The sequence below is a fragment of the Cucurbita pepo genome, chromosome 15 (genome assembly GCF_057944985.1).
Source record: "Cucurbita pepo subsp. pepo isolate OVF chromosome 15, ASM5794498v1, whole genome shotgun sequence".
NCBI classification, from domain to species: Eukaryota; Viridiplantae; Streptophyta; class Magnoliopsida; order Cucurbitales; family Cucurbitaceae; genus Cucurbita; species Cucurbita pepo.
Genome location: NC_141812.1, coordinates 3,142,183 through 3,162,328, shown reverse-complemented (window position 1 = coordinate 3,162,328; position 20,146 = coordinate 3,142,183). Strand labels below are relative to the sequence as shown.

At 34.3% G+C, this 20,146-nt stretch overlaps 1 protein-coding gene across 1 annotated transcript; it reads left to right on the top strand.

Annotated features, from left to right (window-relative positions):
* The first annotated feature begins 4,088 nt into the window (after window positions 1-4,088).
* LOC111776288 (thaumatin-like protein 1a) lies at window positions 4,089-4,859 on the top strand. The gene has a single exon (XM_023655702.2). The coding sequence runs from the start codon at window positions 4,176-4,178 to the stop codon at window positions 4,761-4,763; it is 588 nt and encodes a 195-aa protein (XP_023511470.2). The 5' UTR covers window positions 4,089-4,175; the 3' UTR covers window positions 4,764-4,859.
* The last annotated feature ends 15,287 nt before the right edge of the window (window positions 4,860-20,146 follow it).

Below are 20,146 nucleotides of genomic sequence, written 5' to 3'. Positions count from 1 at the left end.
TTAGTTCCTTCCAATAGATTCCCAAGCCCACTTCCGAGGGTCATAAATGGTGATTATTTTCATAATCGTTGTAATTTCTATTAACAAGGCTTAGGAGAGGAATTATTCTTAACCCTTGTATTACCCTTCAAGTCTCCTTGCTATGGAACTAGAGTATTAAAGAGGCATTGCTCCCTCTCTTCTCCCGAATAAGAGAACAATTATGTATGTAAAGTAGCTAATTAAACACACATGTAAATCATTAAAAACAACTCTTTAATAAACTAAAATCATACCGTCAACATACTTAAACCATATAAAACTCTCTCGCCTCCCCTATAAAGTTTAGCTCTCCATACAAACTAAATTAAACAGAGGAATCCGCATCTTCATCATGTAAAATTGATGGAATAAGAAAAGAGAATAAGAAAATAGAGAGTTATCCCGGTTTGTTGCCGTTCGTCAATAAAAGTTCCCTTCTCTTGAGCTCTCACGTCCACCTCTTTGCCCTAATCAATCCTTGTCGGTCTTCTCTTCCATTTGCTGTCAACAGTTGCTGGATTAGGGTTTTCTTATTCTTCTCTGGTTTCACACCAGTACACTGCAGCAGAGGCTGCTGCTGTGTAATTCGATTTTTCCCCCCAAAGTGTGGCTCTCCTCCTCTTGGTCTTCCTTCTCCTTTTATATTGAGCATGGGTTCCCTAACTCAAAAGGAATAAGTTGTCCACATAAGATGTTTCTCATGAGGTAATCAATGACCCACTTGGACTGCTGATGTGGATTTAAAATTTCCATGTCATCCCTCATTTTTTTCCAGATTTGCTCCTCCCTCATAGTTCAGCATAAATGTCTGAGATTTTACCACATAACTCAATTAAATGTACAATTAAGTTCGATTTATGCCAAATCATATTTTTTTTCATATTGAACAGCAATAAACGATTTCATGCTCACTAAGTAGAATAAATGGGGTAAATAATGAGAAAATGGTGAATAAGAGTGCCATATTAAATACAAAAAGACTTGATATGACTACCTTTAGAGAGTTATCACTAAGTTCTAGTTCGTCTTCTCCTATGACACATATTGCCTCTGCATCCCATTCATCCTCCATCTTCTTTCTAGACCAACAATTCCTGGACATGTGCTCTTTTTTCTCGTAGTGTACCAAATACCTCCAATTCTCTTCACTTGAGAGTTATTCATTCTTCTGATATCTCCTAGGTTGTGAAGTTTCTTGATTGTTTTTTTCCTTTGTCACCATTTTTATATCCACGTTTGGTAGATGACTTATTGTTCTTCCGACTTTCACTCGTGTAGAGTGCTTCTCCACCCTCTATCACTCTCTAATGTGATTCCTCCCATTTCTTCTCCGACTGTGGTCACCATTTGCGCAAGGCACCGTTAGAATCTCCCCTAGCGGTGCAGTTTCACTCCCGCTAACTATCTCCCAAAAGTCTTGTTTTATAAATAGGACATCATGCATGTTGCCAAAGTGTTCTAGTTATTGTTGTTGAGTTTCTTGATTTCTCCAACGATTTTGAAATCATTCATCGTATTGGTTATATCACACTAATACAAACAAGTTTTTTCGACACAAAACTTTCAGTCTACTCACAACATAAAGAAACTCACCCATCGTGTTGGCTATATTTCAACAATACCAAACAAGTTTTTTCGACACAAAACTTACAATCACAGACTACTCGTCATACAAAAAAACTCACTCTCTAATAATCTCAAGAAATCATTTCTAATATAGAAGATGAAACAGAGTTGCAACCACATAGCATATTAAGAATTTCAAGAGATCAGACACCCTACACCAACCTCGCTCTAATACCATGTTAGGAATCAGACTCTCCAAAATGGTATGATATTATTCACTTTGAGCATAAGCTCTCACGACTTTTATTTGGGCTCCCTCAAAAGATCTCATAAGAATATAGTTTACTTATAAACAAATGATCATTTCCTAAATTAGGGAATGTGAGACTCCATTTCAACATTGCGTCTTATTTTGGGTTGGAAAAAGTGCAGATTTTTTAGAAAGCGAATCTTATGATATGTTGGGAATTTCTTACGATAATCATACACGTCTCGCAAATGTATGGCCTACATTCTTTTTTTTTTTTTTTTTTTTTTTTTTTTTTTTTAATTCTCTTCTTGCATATTTCTTTTCATTCCGTTTTTCAGCTGAATTTGGGCCACTTAGCTTTCTTGACCACTTTTTATGATAAATAAAATTTTTCCTAATATATATATATAGATATATATATATTTTGACTTTTCTTGTACCATTTGACATACACGTTTGTACCATTTGACATACACGTTTTTACTTAATTAATGTTGTAGTAGTCTCATTCGATAATGTTTTCTATGTAGACGGTGTTACATTTCTTCTAATCGATCGAATGACTATAAATTTTTTAAAAAATTACAATGATAACCCTCTAAATATAGGAATTTACATAATTTCAAATTCACTAAAACTGAACCTGAAAGGAAAGGTATCTAAGAGTTGAAATGGCTAGATATAGAGAAAGGTTAGGAGGTGTGATCTTGAGAAAAGAAAATCTCTTACAAAATAAACATTTACTATGGGTGGTTGTCCTTATGCCCTAATTTTAGCGCTCGAACCTATGTCCCGACCTTTGTCAACATACAATCGTCCTAACTTTAGTACCATATTCTTAACTCTGAGCATTCATACATGCTCAAATAGGGAGATACCACAATCAATCACCTGGAGTAAACTTTGCATTTTCAAGATCACCAAAAGCATAATTCACATTCACAAAACATACGTGCAAATTCATTAGGGAGATAATTCAATCAATCACCTGGAGTACGGATCTCATTTTCATTATAAATAATCAAGCACAACGGAAAATTTCATACACCGTGCCATTTATAAATCTCATTCTAAAGGGTATTTAAGACATTTGTAACATCATTTATAACATGCTTATCTTTTCTGATCTAGATATGCATATTCTAGCAAATATAAGGCAGATTATGTCAGCATGCTAGCAAATTCTAACTATCCCTACAAGTATCTCTTAAGAGAATCTTAATGACTACTTACTTCGCCATACCTGTTTTGCCCGTGCTCTTTTCTACTTGCCCAACACTCCAATTTTTTTAGAAACTTTAGTGGCGGGCTCTAATTCAAGTTATAATAGGCTTAGTATTGAAATTAGACTAGAGAGTACAAAACTCACCCCTTTCACTTTTGCATGGAAGTGAATCGCACGCTCATTGTCACGGTCATACATGTCTAAGGCGTGCTACTTGTGGCTGCGTATCGAATGTCCCGGTCTTGTCATAGTCGTATGTATGTTCCAAATTCCTTTTACTTGATTTCATGTGTAGTTAGGTTTTTATTATTCTTGTCATATCAATACGAGGGTGTACGATCGTTCACAAAAATCATGTCTATACCCATGAGGGCTAAAATGCCTAAAAATGTACCAGATGTGATAAGATGTCAATTTTTCCAACCTAGGTTATATGCTATTAAAGTGGTGGTTGATTCTTATTTCTTTTTAGCCTATATCCTTTGCTTTCTTTCAAAATTTTGAAATGAAAGATATTTTGCAGACATGAATTTGGGTATTATAGAAATTGCAATTTGGGCAGCTATTATGAATTTATAGTTATCCATAATTATACATTTCGGGCAGACATGGGTTTGAATGTATATTACAAAAGTATGTATAAATACTCAATTGAATATACTTGGTCAACTTAAAAGTATTATATGTACTCAACCAAATAGCAGCCTTTACAATTTGACTTAGCCAATTTTCAACTTAGCAGCCCTTACAAAATTTAACATTTTCCGTTTCTTGAACAACAAATAGAAGAGTATAAATAGGGAGGTACCCATATCCCATTTTGAACACGATTCAGAATACTAATTAGCAATCGAAGAAAGTTGTTGAAATGGCATTCATCCAAGCAACCCTCTTCACTCTTGCTTTGATATTCTCCTCTGGTAAGTATACATAATACATTATCACCTTACCTTCATACCCATTTTTGTTGTGTGTTCTTCAAAATAATACCCTTGTGTCTGATTATGGTGTTGTTAAACAGCCCATGCAGCTACCATTGTTGTTAAGAATAATTGTGGACACACCATATGGCCAGCCACATTAACAAGCGGTAGTGGACAACCCCAACTCGCCATGACTGGATTTCAATTAGCTTCAACAGAGTCCCAAACTCTCAATGTCCCTACACCATGGACTGGTAGGATTTGGGCTCGAACCCGCTGCTTCACAGATGACTCTTCAAGGTTTTCTTGTGAAACGGGAGATTGTGCCTCTGGCTCTAGAGATTGCAATGGCGCGGGAGGAATTCCACCAGCTACGTTAGCTGAATTCACATTGGCACCCAACGGAGGCTTAGATTTCTATGATATCAGCCTTGTGGATGGCTTCAACTTACCCATGTCCATAACTACAAATGGTGGAACAGGACAGTGTGTGTCCCCCAAATGCTCTGCAGATGTCAATGGAGTTTGCCCGTTACATTTGCAAGTCAGGACGGCTGATGGGATCGTGATTGGGTGTAAGAGCTCATGCCTCGCATCTAACCTCCCAAAGGATTGTTGCACTGCCGAATTTAACGACCCAAAAGTATGTCAACCAAGCGACTCTGCCAAGATCTTCGAGTCCCAATGCCCCCAGGCTTATAGCTATGCTTATGACGATGAAAACAGCACTTTCACATGCAGCGCTGAACCCAACTATGAAGTTACCTTTTGCCCATAATCATCCACAAACCATATATATGTCTAAGCTATTTCTACAATCAATTCAATCAAATAAATCACCAATAAATAATGTTCAATGCTATTGAATGAATAAAATCCCTGAATAATCTTTACTTCAAATATATTTGCTCCTTTTTCTACCTCATTCTATGTTTCATTATCAGCTCTGAGGGCCACCCCGTTTCCATTGCACGGGCCCTTGCTTCCGTTGCACGATTGTCAGTCATGTGATTTGAGAATTTTGAATCAATGATTTAGTCATCCTCGTAATTGATATGTTCTCCCATCATTCTCGTGCTAGTTCTGTTGAACACAACTCTTTTTATGGAAAATACTCACACTTTATTAAAACCAATCAAGGAGAGATTTACAAAAACACCCGGTATAAACTACTACTTTTGCTTGTGATTTCATATTTATACTAGATAGTAGACAATCTTCCTAAATTTCTCAACATTTTCTCTAGAATACCTAAATATTTTCGAAAATTTATTCCTAAAATCCCTAGATCATTTTCCTAAATTTATTCCTAAAATCATTTTCTTAAAATAAATATAATTACTCATACAATACAATGGTTGGGCTAACACTATTGAGCTAGTGATTATATTTCAACAAGTTCGTCTTCTTCTATGACACATATTACCGGTACCTCTGCATCCTATTCATCATTCATCTCCTTTTTGGATATTGTCAGTCATGCGTTTGAGCATCCTCAATCAATGATCCAGTCATCCTTGTAATCGGTATGTTCTCTCATCATTACCCTGAGCTCTAGTTCGTCTTCTCCTATGACACATATTGCCTTTGCATCCCATTCATCCTCCCTCTCCTTTTTAGACCAACAATCCAACATGTGGCCTTTTTCTCGCAAGTGTAGCAAATACCTCCGATTCTCTTCACTTGAGAGTTAGCTTAGCAAATACCTCCAATTCACTTCACTGGAGAGTTATTGTCATTCTTCTGAGATCTCCTAGTTTGTCTAGTTTATTGATGGTTTTTTTCCTTTGTCACCATTTTTGTATCCACGTTTGGTAGATGACTTATTGTTCTTCCGACTTTCACTTGTGTAGAGTGCTTCTTCACCCTCTATCACCCTCTAATGTGATTCCTCCCATTTCTTCTCCGACTGTGCCCATTTGCGCAAGGCACCGTTAGAATCCTCCTCTGGCGGCACAGTTTCTGGTAGGTTTTGACATAACTAAGCCAGAAACATAAACCATTGAAGTTTAGGGTGATAATATTATTGAATACTGACTTTTATAGCTTTAAAACTAACCACAAATATTAGAAACAAAGGTCGGAAACAAATCTAGTAAACAGATCGGGAAAATATTTAAACTAAATACTTAACTATTTTGACCTAATCAAATTCTTCTAACAATCCCTCCCTTCAACTTATTCTTCTTGATTCTGCACACCAAGTTCTTCACACAACTTCCAGAATGCTTCTAATTTTATAGGGACCACAAAATAATAAATTAACAGTTTTTTTTTTTTTTTTTTTTTTTTTTTTTTTTTTTTTTTTTTTTTTGTAAGATCTCTAAGAAAGTGAAATCTTACTCTTCTTATGTGTTTGGAACGTCCATGTAGAACTGTATTTTTGGATAGCTTAATAGTTGAAGTATTATCACACATTGGCTTTGTTCTTTCTTTTTTAGAGTGACCAATCTCTTTGAGTATCCTCCACATCCAAACAGCTTGACATGCACAGGCACTAGCAGCAACAAACTCAGCTTCTGTGGTTGATAAGGTGACTATAGACTGCTTACGAGAAGACCAAGCTACCGCTCCTCCACTCATCATAAAGACATAGCCTGAAGTACTCTTGCTATCTTGCATGTCTCCAGCATAGTCACTATCAGTAAATCCAATTAAATCACTAACTTCTCCCTTTCTATAAAATACACCATAATCTACTATAACTTTTAAGTACCTTAAAACCCTTTTAGCTGCTGCAAAATATTGTTGTGTTGGACATGCCATAAAACGATTAATCAAACTTACAACAAACATGAGATCAGGACGAGTAGCTATGAGATACATCAGACTTCCTACTATTTGTTTATACAAAGTTACATTTTGCACAATTTTCATCTTTGCCAATTTTCTGTCCTAGAACAATGGGATAACAAACATAATTGTAATTCTCTATGCCAAATCGATTTAAAACTTTAGCAGCATACTTTCTTTGACATATAAAAATACCATCTAATCTTTGTATTACCTCTGTTCCAAGAAAAAATCTCATCTGACCTAAGTCAGTCATATCAAACTATTTCTTCATGGAATGTTTAAACTACTCCAATAATTCTTCATCGTCTCTAGTAAATAAAAGATCATCAACATAAATGCTTACAATAAGAATTTTACCTCCCTTCCTCTTGATGAAGAGTGTCTACTCATTGGAACTGCTCTTGAATCCTAATCCTTCCTTGATGAAGTAGGATTCTATTCGACTAAACCAGGTTCTAGGTGCTTGTTTTAATCCATAGAGAGCCTTTTGGAGTGTACACTGTTGTTTTTCGACAATCGGAGGGAAATCCTTTTCTGGTGTGAGAGGAAATCGTTTGACGGGAAGAGAGAGGAAAGTCGTTGGAAGAAAATAAAACGGGTAAAAATAAGAGAGAGAGAGAGAGATAGAATTGCAATTTTATTTGCTAAAAAGGAGGTGATTTTTTCTTGTCAAACACATTCACCTATTTAAACCATTAACTATCCTAAAAATGTTGTAGAGTGGCCAACTAAATGTGTGCCATTTCTTTTGAAATGGCCGCCTACAGAATTGGTACTCCATTAGACGTGTTTGTCAAATGGTCAAAGGAAAATATTTAATCAAACTAATTAAAACGTGTAAACCTAAATAAGGAAACCAACAGACTTTTATCTAACATTCTCCTCCTAAAACATGTGGTCAAACTAATTAAAACGTGTAAACCTAAATAACCCGATCTCTTGTTCGAGCTCCATCTCCGGTACCTCTTGTTCGAGCTGGCACGCCTGCCAGTCAAGGTGGTTCACCTCTTCCCATTAGGTCTTCCATCTTCCGGTACCTGGCCAAGAGGTTGACTAGTTGCTCTATCTCCAACTCTAGGATGTAAAGGCGGTTTGCCGTGCACCGAACTTGCGTGAGCAACCGTCGTCGATCATCACGGATTCTAAGTAGCCCGCGCTTGATGGAAATGTGGCAGCCGGCCTTATCGAGTTGACCCAGGCTCAGAATATTAGCCTTGAGCCTCGAGATGAAGTAGACGCCGGTCAGCTTGTGGTGCTTGCCTCCCTTGCCAACGAACAGGATGGTGCCACGCCCTTCGATTTCGCCGACGGAGCTGTCGCCGAATTTTACCGTCCCGCGAATCCCCGAGTCAAGCTCGGAGAACGCAGACTTGGCCCCGGTCATATAGTTTGTTGCCCCCGTGTCGAGGACCCATCACCAGTGCTCTTGCTGCTTACCTCTTTCACCGATTTGAGCGAACACTCGCTCCTCCTTCAGTTGAATTGGCTCCCCAGCCGGTGCCTTTGTTATGCACAGTTGGAGCTCTTCCTCGGGTTTGACACTCACCGGAGCAGTTATGCCGTCGTCGATTACCTCCATGGATTTGGGGAGCTCTTCCTCGGGTTCGACACTCACCGGAGCAGTTACGCCGTCGTCGATTACCTCCATGAATTTGGGGAGCTCTTCCTCGGGTTTGACGCTCACCGGAGTAGTTATGCCGTCGTCGATTACCTCCGTGGATTTGAGGAGCTCTTCCTCGGGTTCGACGCTCATCGGAGCAGTTATGTCGTCGTCGATTACCTCCGTGGATTTGGGATCGAAATTAGGGACATCAGGTAGGACTGATGCAGTCACCATGAAAAGGGCCGGCTCGTCCTCCTCGGATTGAGCCACTTGGGCCTTCTCGACCGTCTCCTTGTTCCTGAGCTTGCTCCAGCAATTCTTGCTCAGGTGACCTCTCTTCCCACAGTACGAGCACTGGATTGGCCTGTCATCAGTCGGCTCCTTCTTTTGATTCGCCTCTTTCCTGCGCATGCGCCTGCGAGATTTCCATGGCTTCTTACCGCCTTTGTGGCTGGAGGGCCCATTGCTCTCGCCGGTGTCGTCACGGAGCTTTAGGCGTGCAAGCCATTCCTCCTCAGTGAGGAGTAGACAACCCTCATTGTCGACAGCTGAAACGGTATTTTTCTTCCGTTGCTCGACGTTACGCAGTCTTCCGGTCACCTCTTCCACCGTTAGGTCGTTCACGTCAAGCATTGTCTCAATTGAAATCGCGACTTGCTCGAGGTGATTGGAGATGACCTGCAGCATCTTCTTCACGATTTCTGTCTCACTCATGCTGCCACCGAGAGTGGTGATGCTGTTGGCGAGCCCCGTGATTCGCATTGAAAAATCATCGACGGATTTGCCGTCCTTAAAGCTGATCTCTGAGAGCTCCTTCCGCAGCTGCTCGATGTTGGATTCCCGCAATCGCTGTACACCGACCCGACGGGATTTGATTCCCTTCCAGGCCGATTGTGCGGTGCGCTTGGTGGAGAGAGACGCCAGCATCTCTGGGGGCACAGACCGTAATATGGCGGCGAACGCCAGCCGATCCTCCCAGTACTCGATCGTTTCTCCTTCCTATGGCTTGACAGCGTGCCATAACCCTTGCGCCTGTAGGTTGACGCGCATCAACAAGGTCCACTCGTTGTAGTTGGACCTTGTCAACATCGGATACTGAACGATGGCGGTCGTTCTCTCCCTGATCACTCGCTCAACGACAACTCGACGTCGGCGTCGACCTCTTCGTGGTGGTGATGGAGATGTCGGCACTTGGCAGTGACGTGGAGGAGTAAGTGAGCCTGCTCGGGATGGACCCCACGATGTGTTTATTTTTGCGCTTTGCATTTTCTTCTACTCAAAAACCTAAGACCTGTGCGTTGTTAGGTCGGCGCTCTAACCACTTGAGCTATTCAACTTGACTGTTGATAAGGTTGGCTCCTCCGCAATGGTATAACACCGATGGCTTCAACCAGGCTCTGATACCACTTGTTGTTTTTCGACAATCGGAGGGAAATTCTTTTCTGGTGTGAGAGGAAATCGTTTGACGGGAAGAGAGAGGAATGTCGTTGGAAGAAAATAAAACGCGTAAAAATAACAGAGAGAGAGAGAGAGAGAATTGCAATTTTATTTGCTAAAACGGAGGTTATTTTTTCTTGTCAACAGATTCACCTATCTAAATCATTAACTATCCTAAAAATGCTGTATAGTGGCCAACTAAATCTGTGCCATTTCTTTTGAAATGACCACCTACAAAATTGTTAATCCATTCCACCTGTTTTTGGTAAAGCTAAATCTGGTAAAGCTATATATAGTAAACTGAACTATATATATACCACGTCTGGTAGAGCTTTAAATATGTAACTTTCTATTCTCTGTATTCTCTCTTGTTGTACATACTTGAAGTCATCAATACAAATTCCTTTAGCCAGAGTTCTCCTTGCATTTTCTCTCTCCTGTTCTTTGGGTTCATCTAGATCGAGTGTGTGCGTTGTTGTGCGACCCTAACATCAAGGTACACAAGCCTTTGTAGCTGAGATGACCAACGATGGTGCCAAAGTGTTGATTGATCCGTATTTGAAACTTGGAGGCATCTTTCTTCGTTTGTTGTGGTAGATGGTTCAGTACGCAAAATAAACTGCCGATTTGCACTCATAATTGACTCTACTATTTTTTCTTTTTGTGGATGATAAATGCTACATACACCATCTTTAAATAGCACTGCTACTCCTTTTTCTTGTAGTTGTCCAACGCTGAAAAGATTATTTTTGAGTTCAGGTACCCAATACACATTACTAATAGTGCAACGAACCCCAGCCAAAGTTAATTTCATTGCACCCTTTCCCATAACTTTCATACTTGTATTATTTCCAAGTTTGACAATGTGGGAAAATGTCTTGTCTAAGCTTGAAAATATACCTTCACTTGCACACATATGATTTGAGCAACTAGAATCTAAGAACCAAGCATCACTCCTTTTTGCTTCATGTTTTTCCATATGAGCCATTAATAGTCTTCCAGCTCTGGATAATTCAATTCCTTATTCATCTTTGGACATTCAGATTGAAAACGACCCAAGTCATGACACCTATAACATTCAACAATTGCTTTGTTGAAAGTTGATCTTCCTCTTCCACGTCCTCTGCCCCTGTAACTTCATCTTCCTCTATTACTTATTTTCGTTCGTTCTTCGACTTTTAGAACTTGTTCCTCTCCATTAATGTTGGATCTTCGAAATTTTTGTTCATACACCACTACTGAACTTTGTAATAAATCAATGGACATGTTATCAGTATTTTTGGATTCCTCAATGGATACTCCAACCTAAGTAAATTTTTCAGTCAAGGTACCTAGAAGTTTTTCTACAATTGTCTTGTCTGGCATATCTTCTCCATTGCTTCTCATCTTGTTGGAGATTATCATCACTCTTGTTAAATAATCTATGATACTTTCATCCTTGTTCATCTCTGGGATCTCAAATTCTCTCCTTAATGCATTAAGAAGAGATTTCTTCACTTTTTTGTTTCCACCAAATTTTCGCTTCATTGAGTCCCAAACAATTTTGGCTGGGCGACGATCCAAGATTTGTTCAAAGACAGTACGATCAATTGCCTGGAAGAGGTAATGCTTTACTTGGTGATTTTTGAGTCTAACATCATCAAGGTGGCCCTTTTGTGCCTCAGTCAGGATTCTTCCTTCCTCTAGTTCTGAGAAACCAACCTCCACCACACTCTACATAGACCCTTTGCTCTGAGCAAATTTTCCATCCGCTCACTCCAAGTGACCATCGAATTGAGGGATCTTCGCTAAAGTTTTGTCTTCACTCATACTCTCTCTATTTGATCACTAAAAAATTGCGGCTCTCGTACCAATTGTTAGAGTTTGACATAACTAAGCAAGAAACCTATACAATTGAAGGTTGAAGTGATAATATTATTAAATACTTTACACATAACCATAAATAGAAACTAACCACAAATGGTACACAAATCTAGAAAATATTTATACTAAATACCTAAAAATACTCTAACTATGTTGACCTAATCAAATTCTTCTCATAGTTTCACTTCTGCTAATGATCTCCCAAAAGTCTTGTCTTTATAAATAGGACATCATGCATGTTGACCAAGTGTTGTAGTTATTGTTGTTGAGTTTCTTGAGTTCTCCAACGATTTGGAAATCACCCATCGTGTTGGTTATATCACACTAATACAAACAAGTTTTTTCGACACAAAACTTGCAGTCACAGACTACTCACGACACAAAAAAACTCACTCATCGTGTTGGCTATATTTCAATAATACCAAACAAGTTTTTTCGACACAAAACTTGCAATCACAGACTAATCATCGCACAAAAAAGCCCATTCACTAATAATCTCAAGAAATCATTTCGGATATAGAAGATCAAACAGAGTTGCAACCACATAGCATATTAAGAATTTAAAGAGATCAGACACCCTACACCAACTCGCTCTGATACCATGTTAGGAATCAGACTCTCCAAAATGGTATGATATTATTCACTTTGAGCATAAGCTCTCATGACTTTAATTTGAGCTTTCTCAAAAGATCTCATAACAATATAGTTTACTTATAAATAGATATCATTCCCTAAATTAGCGCACGTGAGACTCCATTTCAACAATCATCTGTTTTTGGGTTTGGAAAAGTGCTAATTTTCTAGAAAGGAAATTTTATGATATGTTGGGAATTTCTTTTAATAATCATATGCGTCTCACTAATCTATGGCCTACTTTCTTCTCCATTTTTTTTTTTTTTTTTAATTCTCTTGCATATTTCTTTTCATTCTGTTTTTCAACTGGATTTGGGCCACTTATTGCTTTCTTGACCACTGACACACGTTTTTACTCAAATTAGTGAGGAATCTTTTCCTTTGACCATGTTGATACATTACCATATTTTTAGCTGGCCATTTGGGCGGTGTTTAGGGTAGAATTGTTATTTAAATAAGTTACTTTAACGAGAAATAAATGACCGTGTTTTTCACCAAAGTCAAATCACAAGCTTTCGGTTCTCTCTATTATTTTCTTACCGTTTCTATTTTCATTCTTCTTCCAATAAATTTTCTTCTACTATTTTTCCTCCGTCAACGATTTCCTCTCACCAACTCAAATTCATCGGTCAAAAGACATCAGGGCTTACTATTAATGGATCCCTTGAACATGTTTTCTTCTCTAAGTGAGGTTGGATCGAAATATGAAGTGTTCTAAAGAGAGGATGCATTTACAAAATTTTTGTTATCGACGAATATGGGCAAGAAAAAAATAAGTATAAGTTTATAAAATAAAAAATGAAATTGATTATGCAATCACTATTACGTTCAAGTTATGAAACGTACTTCTCACGTTATTATTTTGAACTCACAACTTTCAAAAGTCGTAATACCATTTGTCATGTAGTCGAGTAGCAAAAGTCAAGACGTAACTATTTACAAAAGTTTAAAAAGTGACTAAATATCATAAATACATGTCTTTTCTAAGACTTGAGAAGTAAGTTTCTTTTCTGACTTCGAATATGGATTTGCCCCCTAATTATATAAAGAGAGAAAGGTCGTGGGAATCTTGCAATGTTAAATAATCCCGAGTTGGGTCGGATTAAGAGATTTTTTTAGATTAGCTCAATTGTTCGACCAATAAATTTTTTCAACTCAAATAACTCGCTTAAATAATGAACTCAACCTAATTCAACCATACATTTTTAGACAGTAAAAAATTAAATTCGTAAAATATCTATTCATTTAGTTTCAAGCATTTAATTTAGATTTACCATTCAATTTTTTTAATATATAGTGTTTAAGAATCATAAATAATAAAACAATAGTTATGAAATAAAATAAATAAATATTATATTATATATATAATTGTATAATTCCTAAGAATAAATGAATATTTTAAAATTTTCTATTTAATCTAATCTAATTTTAGTGATAAAAAAATTTATTTATTTGAACTTAACTCAACTAGTTCAAATAAGTTCATAACTCAATTCAATATGTCAAACACAAACAGAACACGATATGTTAATTAGAATATTAATTAAAAAACTATAATTTTTTTTTGTAGACGGTTAGATATATTAATTAAAAAATTTGGGTTAAAATACGTCTACATCCAATGAACCTTTAGGTGTGCTGGTTTTGAATTAAAATATATTTAATAAGCTTTTAACCATTAAAAATATTCAATTAGGTCTTATTAAATTATAAAATTGAATATTTAAAAAAAAAAACTTATTAAATATAAAATTAAATTTTGGCCATCAAAGTCTTTTCATTTCTCCTCTTTTTTTTTATTTCGTTTTTTTTTTTCCTTATCGTTCCTCCATTTGAGGGTGTACTTCAACCCGACAACTCGACAACCTAGACCAACCCAACTCAAACTATAAGGGTTAAGTTAGGTTAGGTTGGATTAGCATTTCGGGTAAGGTTGGATTGGGTTGGGTTGGATTAGCATTTCGGGTAGGGTTGAGTTCATTTTTCTGGACCCGAATTGAATCGGTTCGGTTTTGGGTTTGTGGATAAAACATTTGGGTTAATCCGAGCCAAATAAAAATATATAAATTATATTAAGAATTTTTGTATTAATATGTATGCTAGTGTGGTACCTCGACCTCTCTAAGGTCACCCACGCCCGAGTTTGACGCCAAGGATGATGATCTATCCTTATCTTTTTTTTCTTACTTTTAATCAATTTCCAAGAAATGTCTGTGTATTTAACATATTTAGTTTTATGACAATGTTGAACTATGTTAATGTGTTACAATTTTTGTTGTTATTTTTATTACAATTTTCGTTGTTATTTTTATTGATTTTTTTTTATGTGAATAATTATAGATGGATTTGTGTTTGTTTATGAACTTTTAATATATTTTATGTACGAATAATTATAAATTGTGGATAAAAAATTTTTTTTTAAAAAAAATTGACAATTAGACAATCCAACCCGAACCCAACCTAAAAATAGAGGGTTTGATTGAGTTGAGTTGTGAAAATTTTCGGGTTGGTTTGGATTACCAATTTAACCGACCCAAATTTTTGGTTGGGTAAAAAAAATTTCTTAACCCAATCCAACCGGAACCATGTCACTCCTACCTCCATATTTTTTTTCTATTTTTTTTTTTTTTACTTTGTTTTTGTGTATTTTACATTTATTCCTCCTTTTATTTTTCTATCTTACTATTTTAAATTTTATTATTATTTTTATCATATCATTATATACTCCACTTTAATTTTTGAACTATCATATATATATATATATATATATATATATATATATAATTAATTAATTAATTATGGCGGTACTAATTATTTATGATTAAACTATTATTTTATTAAAATCATTAATTTAGAATAATTATTAATATTAATAGCTAAATTAATAAAAAAAATATCCTTAAATTTTTAATTTTTCATAATATTCTCTTAAACTTTTTAAAAAATCTGAAAAAATATCCTTAAACTCTAATAAAAAATAAAAAATAAAAAAGATTTGGATGAAAACTATTAACCCTCATTTAAAAAATATCCTTAAATTTTCAAGTTGGTTTCAAAATTACTTCCTATTGCTAAGTTTCAAAACTTTCATTAATAATTTTAAATTTTTTTATAAAAATTCAAAAAATATTTTTATGATTACCACATTTGAAAAATACTTATGGAAGTAAGATTATGTTAGTATATAATATGAAGTGTCCACCGATAGTTTTTGTCTATATATTAATGGTAAATTATTAAAAAAAATAATTTATAAAGATAAAAAAAGTCAAAATTTTGTAGATATTTTTAAAAACATAATACCAACCACCATTTTTTTAAAAAAAAACTTTTTATAAAAGTTGGCATTAATAAAAAAAAAAATTTTAAGTTCGAGGGTATTTCTTAAATACTATTAAAATTTCAAGAATTTTTTTTAAAAAAAAAAATTAAAATACTAACCGTTTTAATCCAAAATTTACTTTAATAGTATTTATTTAGGTTTTTTTTCGAAAGTTTAAGAGTATTATGGATGCTATACCTATCAAAGTTGGCGAACGCTTCTGTAACCTTAGACTCATTATGTTGTTCGACTGAACTCATTGGCTCCGCGTCCACCGAAAGTAGGTTACCTTCGTCATCGTCAGCATTTGGTACTCTCTCGATAGCTTATCTCGTTCACTTCAAGGCTTTGGTGTAATGACCCGTAAACCCAAAAGAAAGAAAAACATCAAAAAAAAAAAATGGTAGCGGAAAATGATGTTCCCATTGTATTCATAATTCAAAATAATTAAAAAAAAAAAAAAAAAAGTCAACTTATTTGGGTAATTGAAATATTTAACTATTTGCAACTTCAAAAAAAAAAACATTTTGCAACCTGAAGTATTTGAATGGATATTATTGACTAAGTTTTATTATAATTTTTATATCAAATAATGAGTGGTAGAGCAAATAATTTCAATATCAATTAATATTATCCACATTAATGACCATTCAATTAAATATTATTGTCTCTAAAATATATATATTTCAAGAGCTTGGTAAGCATAGATAAGCTATCATAAGCATGAACATCTTATCCTCAGTTCATGGGGGAAAACGAAAGAAAAATAAATAAAATAAAATAAAATGTTATTTTATTATGGAGAATTATTGAACTATTTTAATTAAATTAACAATTAAGCTCTATTTTAATAATTATCTCATAATTCATGTTAATATCAAGAGAAAAACGTACGAATATAACGTTTTAAACTTTATCACGGTGCTTAGAAAGTTGTAAACTATTCTCTAATAACAATCTGTCTCGATTGATAGAGTACTTTTTTGTTAAGTAATTGTCTATCGATTTAATTTTAAAAGGTAAATCGTTATAATTGATATCAGAACCTCGGTTATAGGTTCGGTAGACTCATTTCTCCATAGTCAACTGAAAGTAACATCTTGTCATAGCCAAGTATGTAATATGCCTACTTTTAAATAAGCTTGCAAAAAGTGTTGGCTGTAACGTTCCGTTAATGAAAAAAAAAATAAAAAATCGAAAATCCGACGAAGACCCAAGAACTCTGGCGAGCGCATGAGGTCAATGCAACGTGCATGTAAATGAACGTACAATATGCATGAGGTTCCTAAAATTTTCATCTTAAATTATTCTGATAGGAACCCTGTGCATATTGTATATTCATAATCCTGTGAATCCTTCACATGTTACCTAATTAACACTCACATAAGCTTTCATACATTCATCATTTGTGTTAGAAAACTCTTCATCATAACGCAGCATGACATGTCGTACGTGCACATCATCATAATATGAGATATCATTATAGTGTGTCATTTCGTCATCATGACATCATCATATCATCATAAATTTTATTTTTAAATCAAGGACGGTTGCAATAACTTCTAAATTTTAATTTTAAAAAATATAAAAAAAAAATAAATTGTCTAACATAATTTAATTAACTTAAAATTAAATTATCCATAATTCAATATTTTGAATACAAACAAACTCACAATAAAAAATGTCATCTCATTTTTGGAATATTTATTTAACTATTTGTAACTTAAAAAAACGTTTAGTTTACAATTTTAAATATTTGAATGGGAACTATTGACCAAGTTTTGTTATAGTTTTATACCAAATAATGAGTGGTAGAACAAATAATTGCAATATCAATTAACATTATCCACGTTAAGTAGAGGCTGATGTTTGACCTATTAATAGATAAAGGAGTCGAGACAACGACTTTTAAAGCTGTTACAACCACTAAATGACCTCCAATACAAGTGGGAGGACGTGAGTATGAATTCATCTATGATTTGCCAAAGACATAAGGGTTGTACGGTTGTTTGACAAAGCCACGTATCGAGTGGATAAGTGGACTCTATTGTGAAAAAATGATAAATATCATATAATTTTATCAACCGTAAAAAATGATATTCATGCTCAAAATTATAACGTTTCTTGAATCTTACTATTTTTGGAGCTCCAATGAAACACGATTTTCCAATCAGCTTCTCTCTCGATGTCCTTAACAAGAACGGCTCAATATGTCCCCTTAATGCTCTATAAATAATACTTAGAAGAAAACATCCATCTAGGAGCCCGAATACAGAAAAAAAATCACAATATAAAATCTATAGTTCCTTTTTTTTTCAACTTGAATGATTCAAAAGCATAGATCTATGAAGGATGAACTTTCATAAAGGATGCTACGCTGAAAAGCGGATCTGAGTTTGAATTTGATTTTGTTTTACTATTTTATTTTATATTTTTTTGTGTCCTTTAATATATTCACCAAATGCTTCTAAAAAGGACCAATCTAGCGTGTTTTTAGAGACCGTACTTGACTCTTTTAACCCCGATTAGGTACAAATCAAATATGACGGATCGAAATGATATAGAAATCATACTTAATACTACGTATAACAGTGATATAACTAATATACTAAGTCGTTGATAAATAATATATAATTTAGTTTATATATACTAATTGATTATTTGTTGCAACACTTCATGTTGAAGTAGGATACTCTCCCATTTATCATTTCACGTCAACGTTTTAAAATGATGTGAAATTCACAATATTAAAACAATACGTACTGTGAACCAAACGAATATGTCAATTTTTTTTTTTCGACGAACTCCTAATTATGAAGTGATTATACAATTATGTCGAATTAATAATTAAAAAATGATATGATTATCCAATAATTTATTCTTCTTTGACTTGGCTTAATAATTCATCAATGAGAGTGGAAGAGTTGAAGTTTTCCTCCTACTTTGGTAACAAAAATTTGTAGAAGATAATGAATTAATTATTTTTTAAAGACTTAGATGATGGATGACATATCCAACTTCATTATTATATAAATATTTTCGAGAAATATTAGAATTCATTGAGTTCTATTATTTTTTATTGTTTAAACTATAATTATAAATGATGAGATTACAAGTTGGTTGGAGAGGGGAACGAAGAATTCCTTATAAACGTGTGGAAACTTCTTCCTAGCATACGCGTTTTAAAACCGTGAGACTGACAACAACAGGTAATGGGGCAAATCGGATAATATCTATTCATAGTGGAGTTGAGTTTGTGCTATTACATAAATAATTTTAGTAGACAAAACACATAAGTTATTTTGTTTTGAAATTATTGGAAAATCATCTAATAATATTGTTGAAAAACAAGACTATTCGATCTAAATTATATAAGAATCTTAAAAAACGATAAGGAATCAATCTAAGAAAAATTTTTGGAATGAATTACCTTAATGATCAAGATCAAAAGTAAAAAAAGCTCGTTTCTAAAGTCATGATTTGATTCACTCCCCCAAGATGACTTGATCAAGCTACTTGAATGACTCTAGCATGCAAATCTAAACACAAGAAATGCAAAAAAAACAAACTTATGACTTAAGAAGTATAATATGCAACTTTCATTTTAATATTCAAAATCATCGTACTAAAACAATAACAAGAATGACTATTTATAACGTTAAAAATAAATCTTAGAATAAAATATGGTCAATTCAAAGGTTGTAACTCTCGTGTCTATCAATATCATAACGACCATTAACTATTTGTAACTTAAAACCTTACCAATAACACTCTAAAATTGAAAAATACAATGAAACTTCCTTAAATCTGAACAAGTATGTTACAATATTGTCATCTACCGTGAAGTTTTTGTGACATGATTAAGACATTTTATTTCGTATTTGGTTTCATTAAAAAAAAAAAAAAAAACATTTCAATATAAGTAATTACATAAGTTTCGTTAAAGAGAATCCAAATATCACGCTATCCTAGATTCAATTGGATGGTATACTTCTTCAAACACAGTTTTTCCTTATTGTTAAAGCAAATTAGTTTCATCAAAGTTAGCAACCCGTTATGAGAACAAATTATCTTTATTTGAGGAGCAAAACTTCTCCCAGACAAAAAGATTAAATTTTGAGGATTTTAAGGTCGGTTCATCTTTTCAATGTTGGATATCATCCATACTAGCTATATATTTTATCGGTTGAGATCGAATATTGCATTGTTTAATGATTAATGATAGATACATATAAATAAAAGGTACTATCAATATTACTTCATCCAAATGAATGGATAGCTATTATATATGAATATACACAACTTAACATGAATGAAATTGGCTTTCTCTAACATGTTGGCGTAGCCGCAAGCATATAATGTTACTTGTAAGCATATAATATATGATTATCCGATTAGATCTCCACTCATCATTCATTTAACTATAATTTTATATAAACATTTCAATTCGACTTCATATAAAATAATAATGTTTAAAGTTCAATTTATATTTCAAAGATGCATTTGT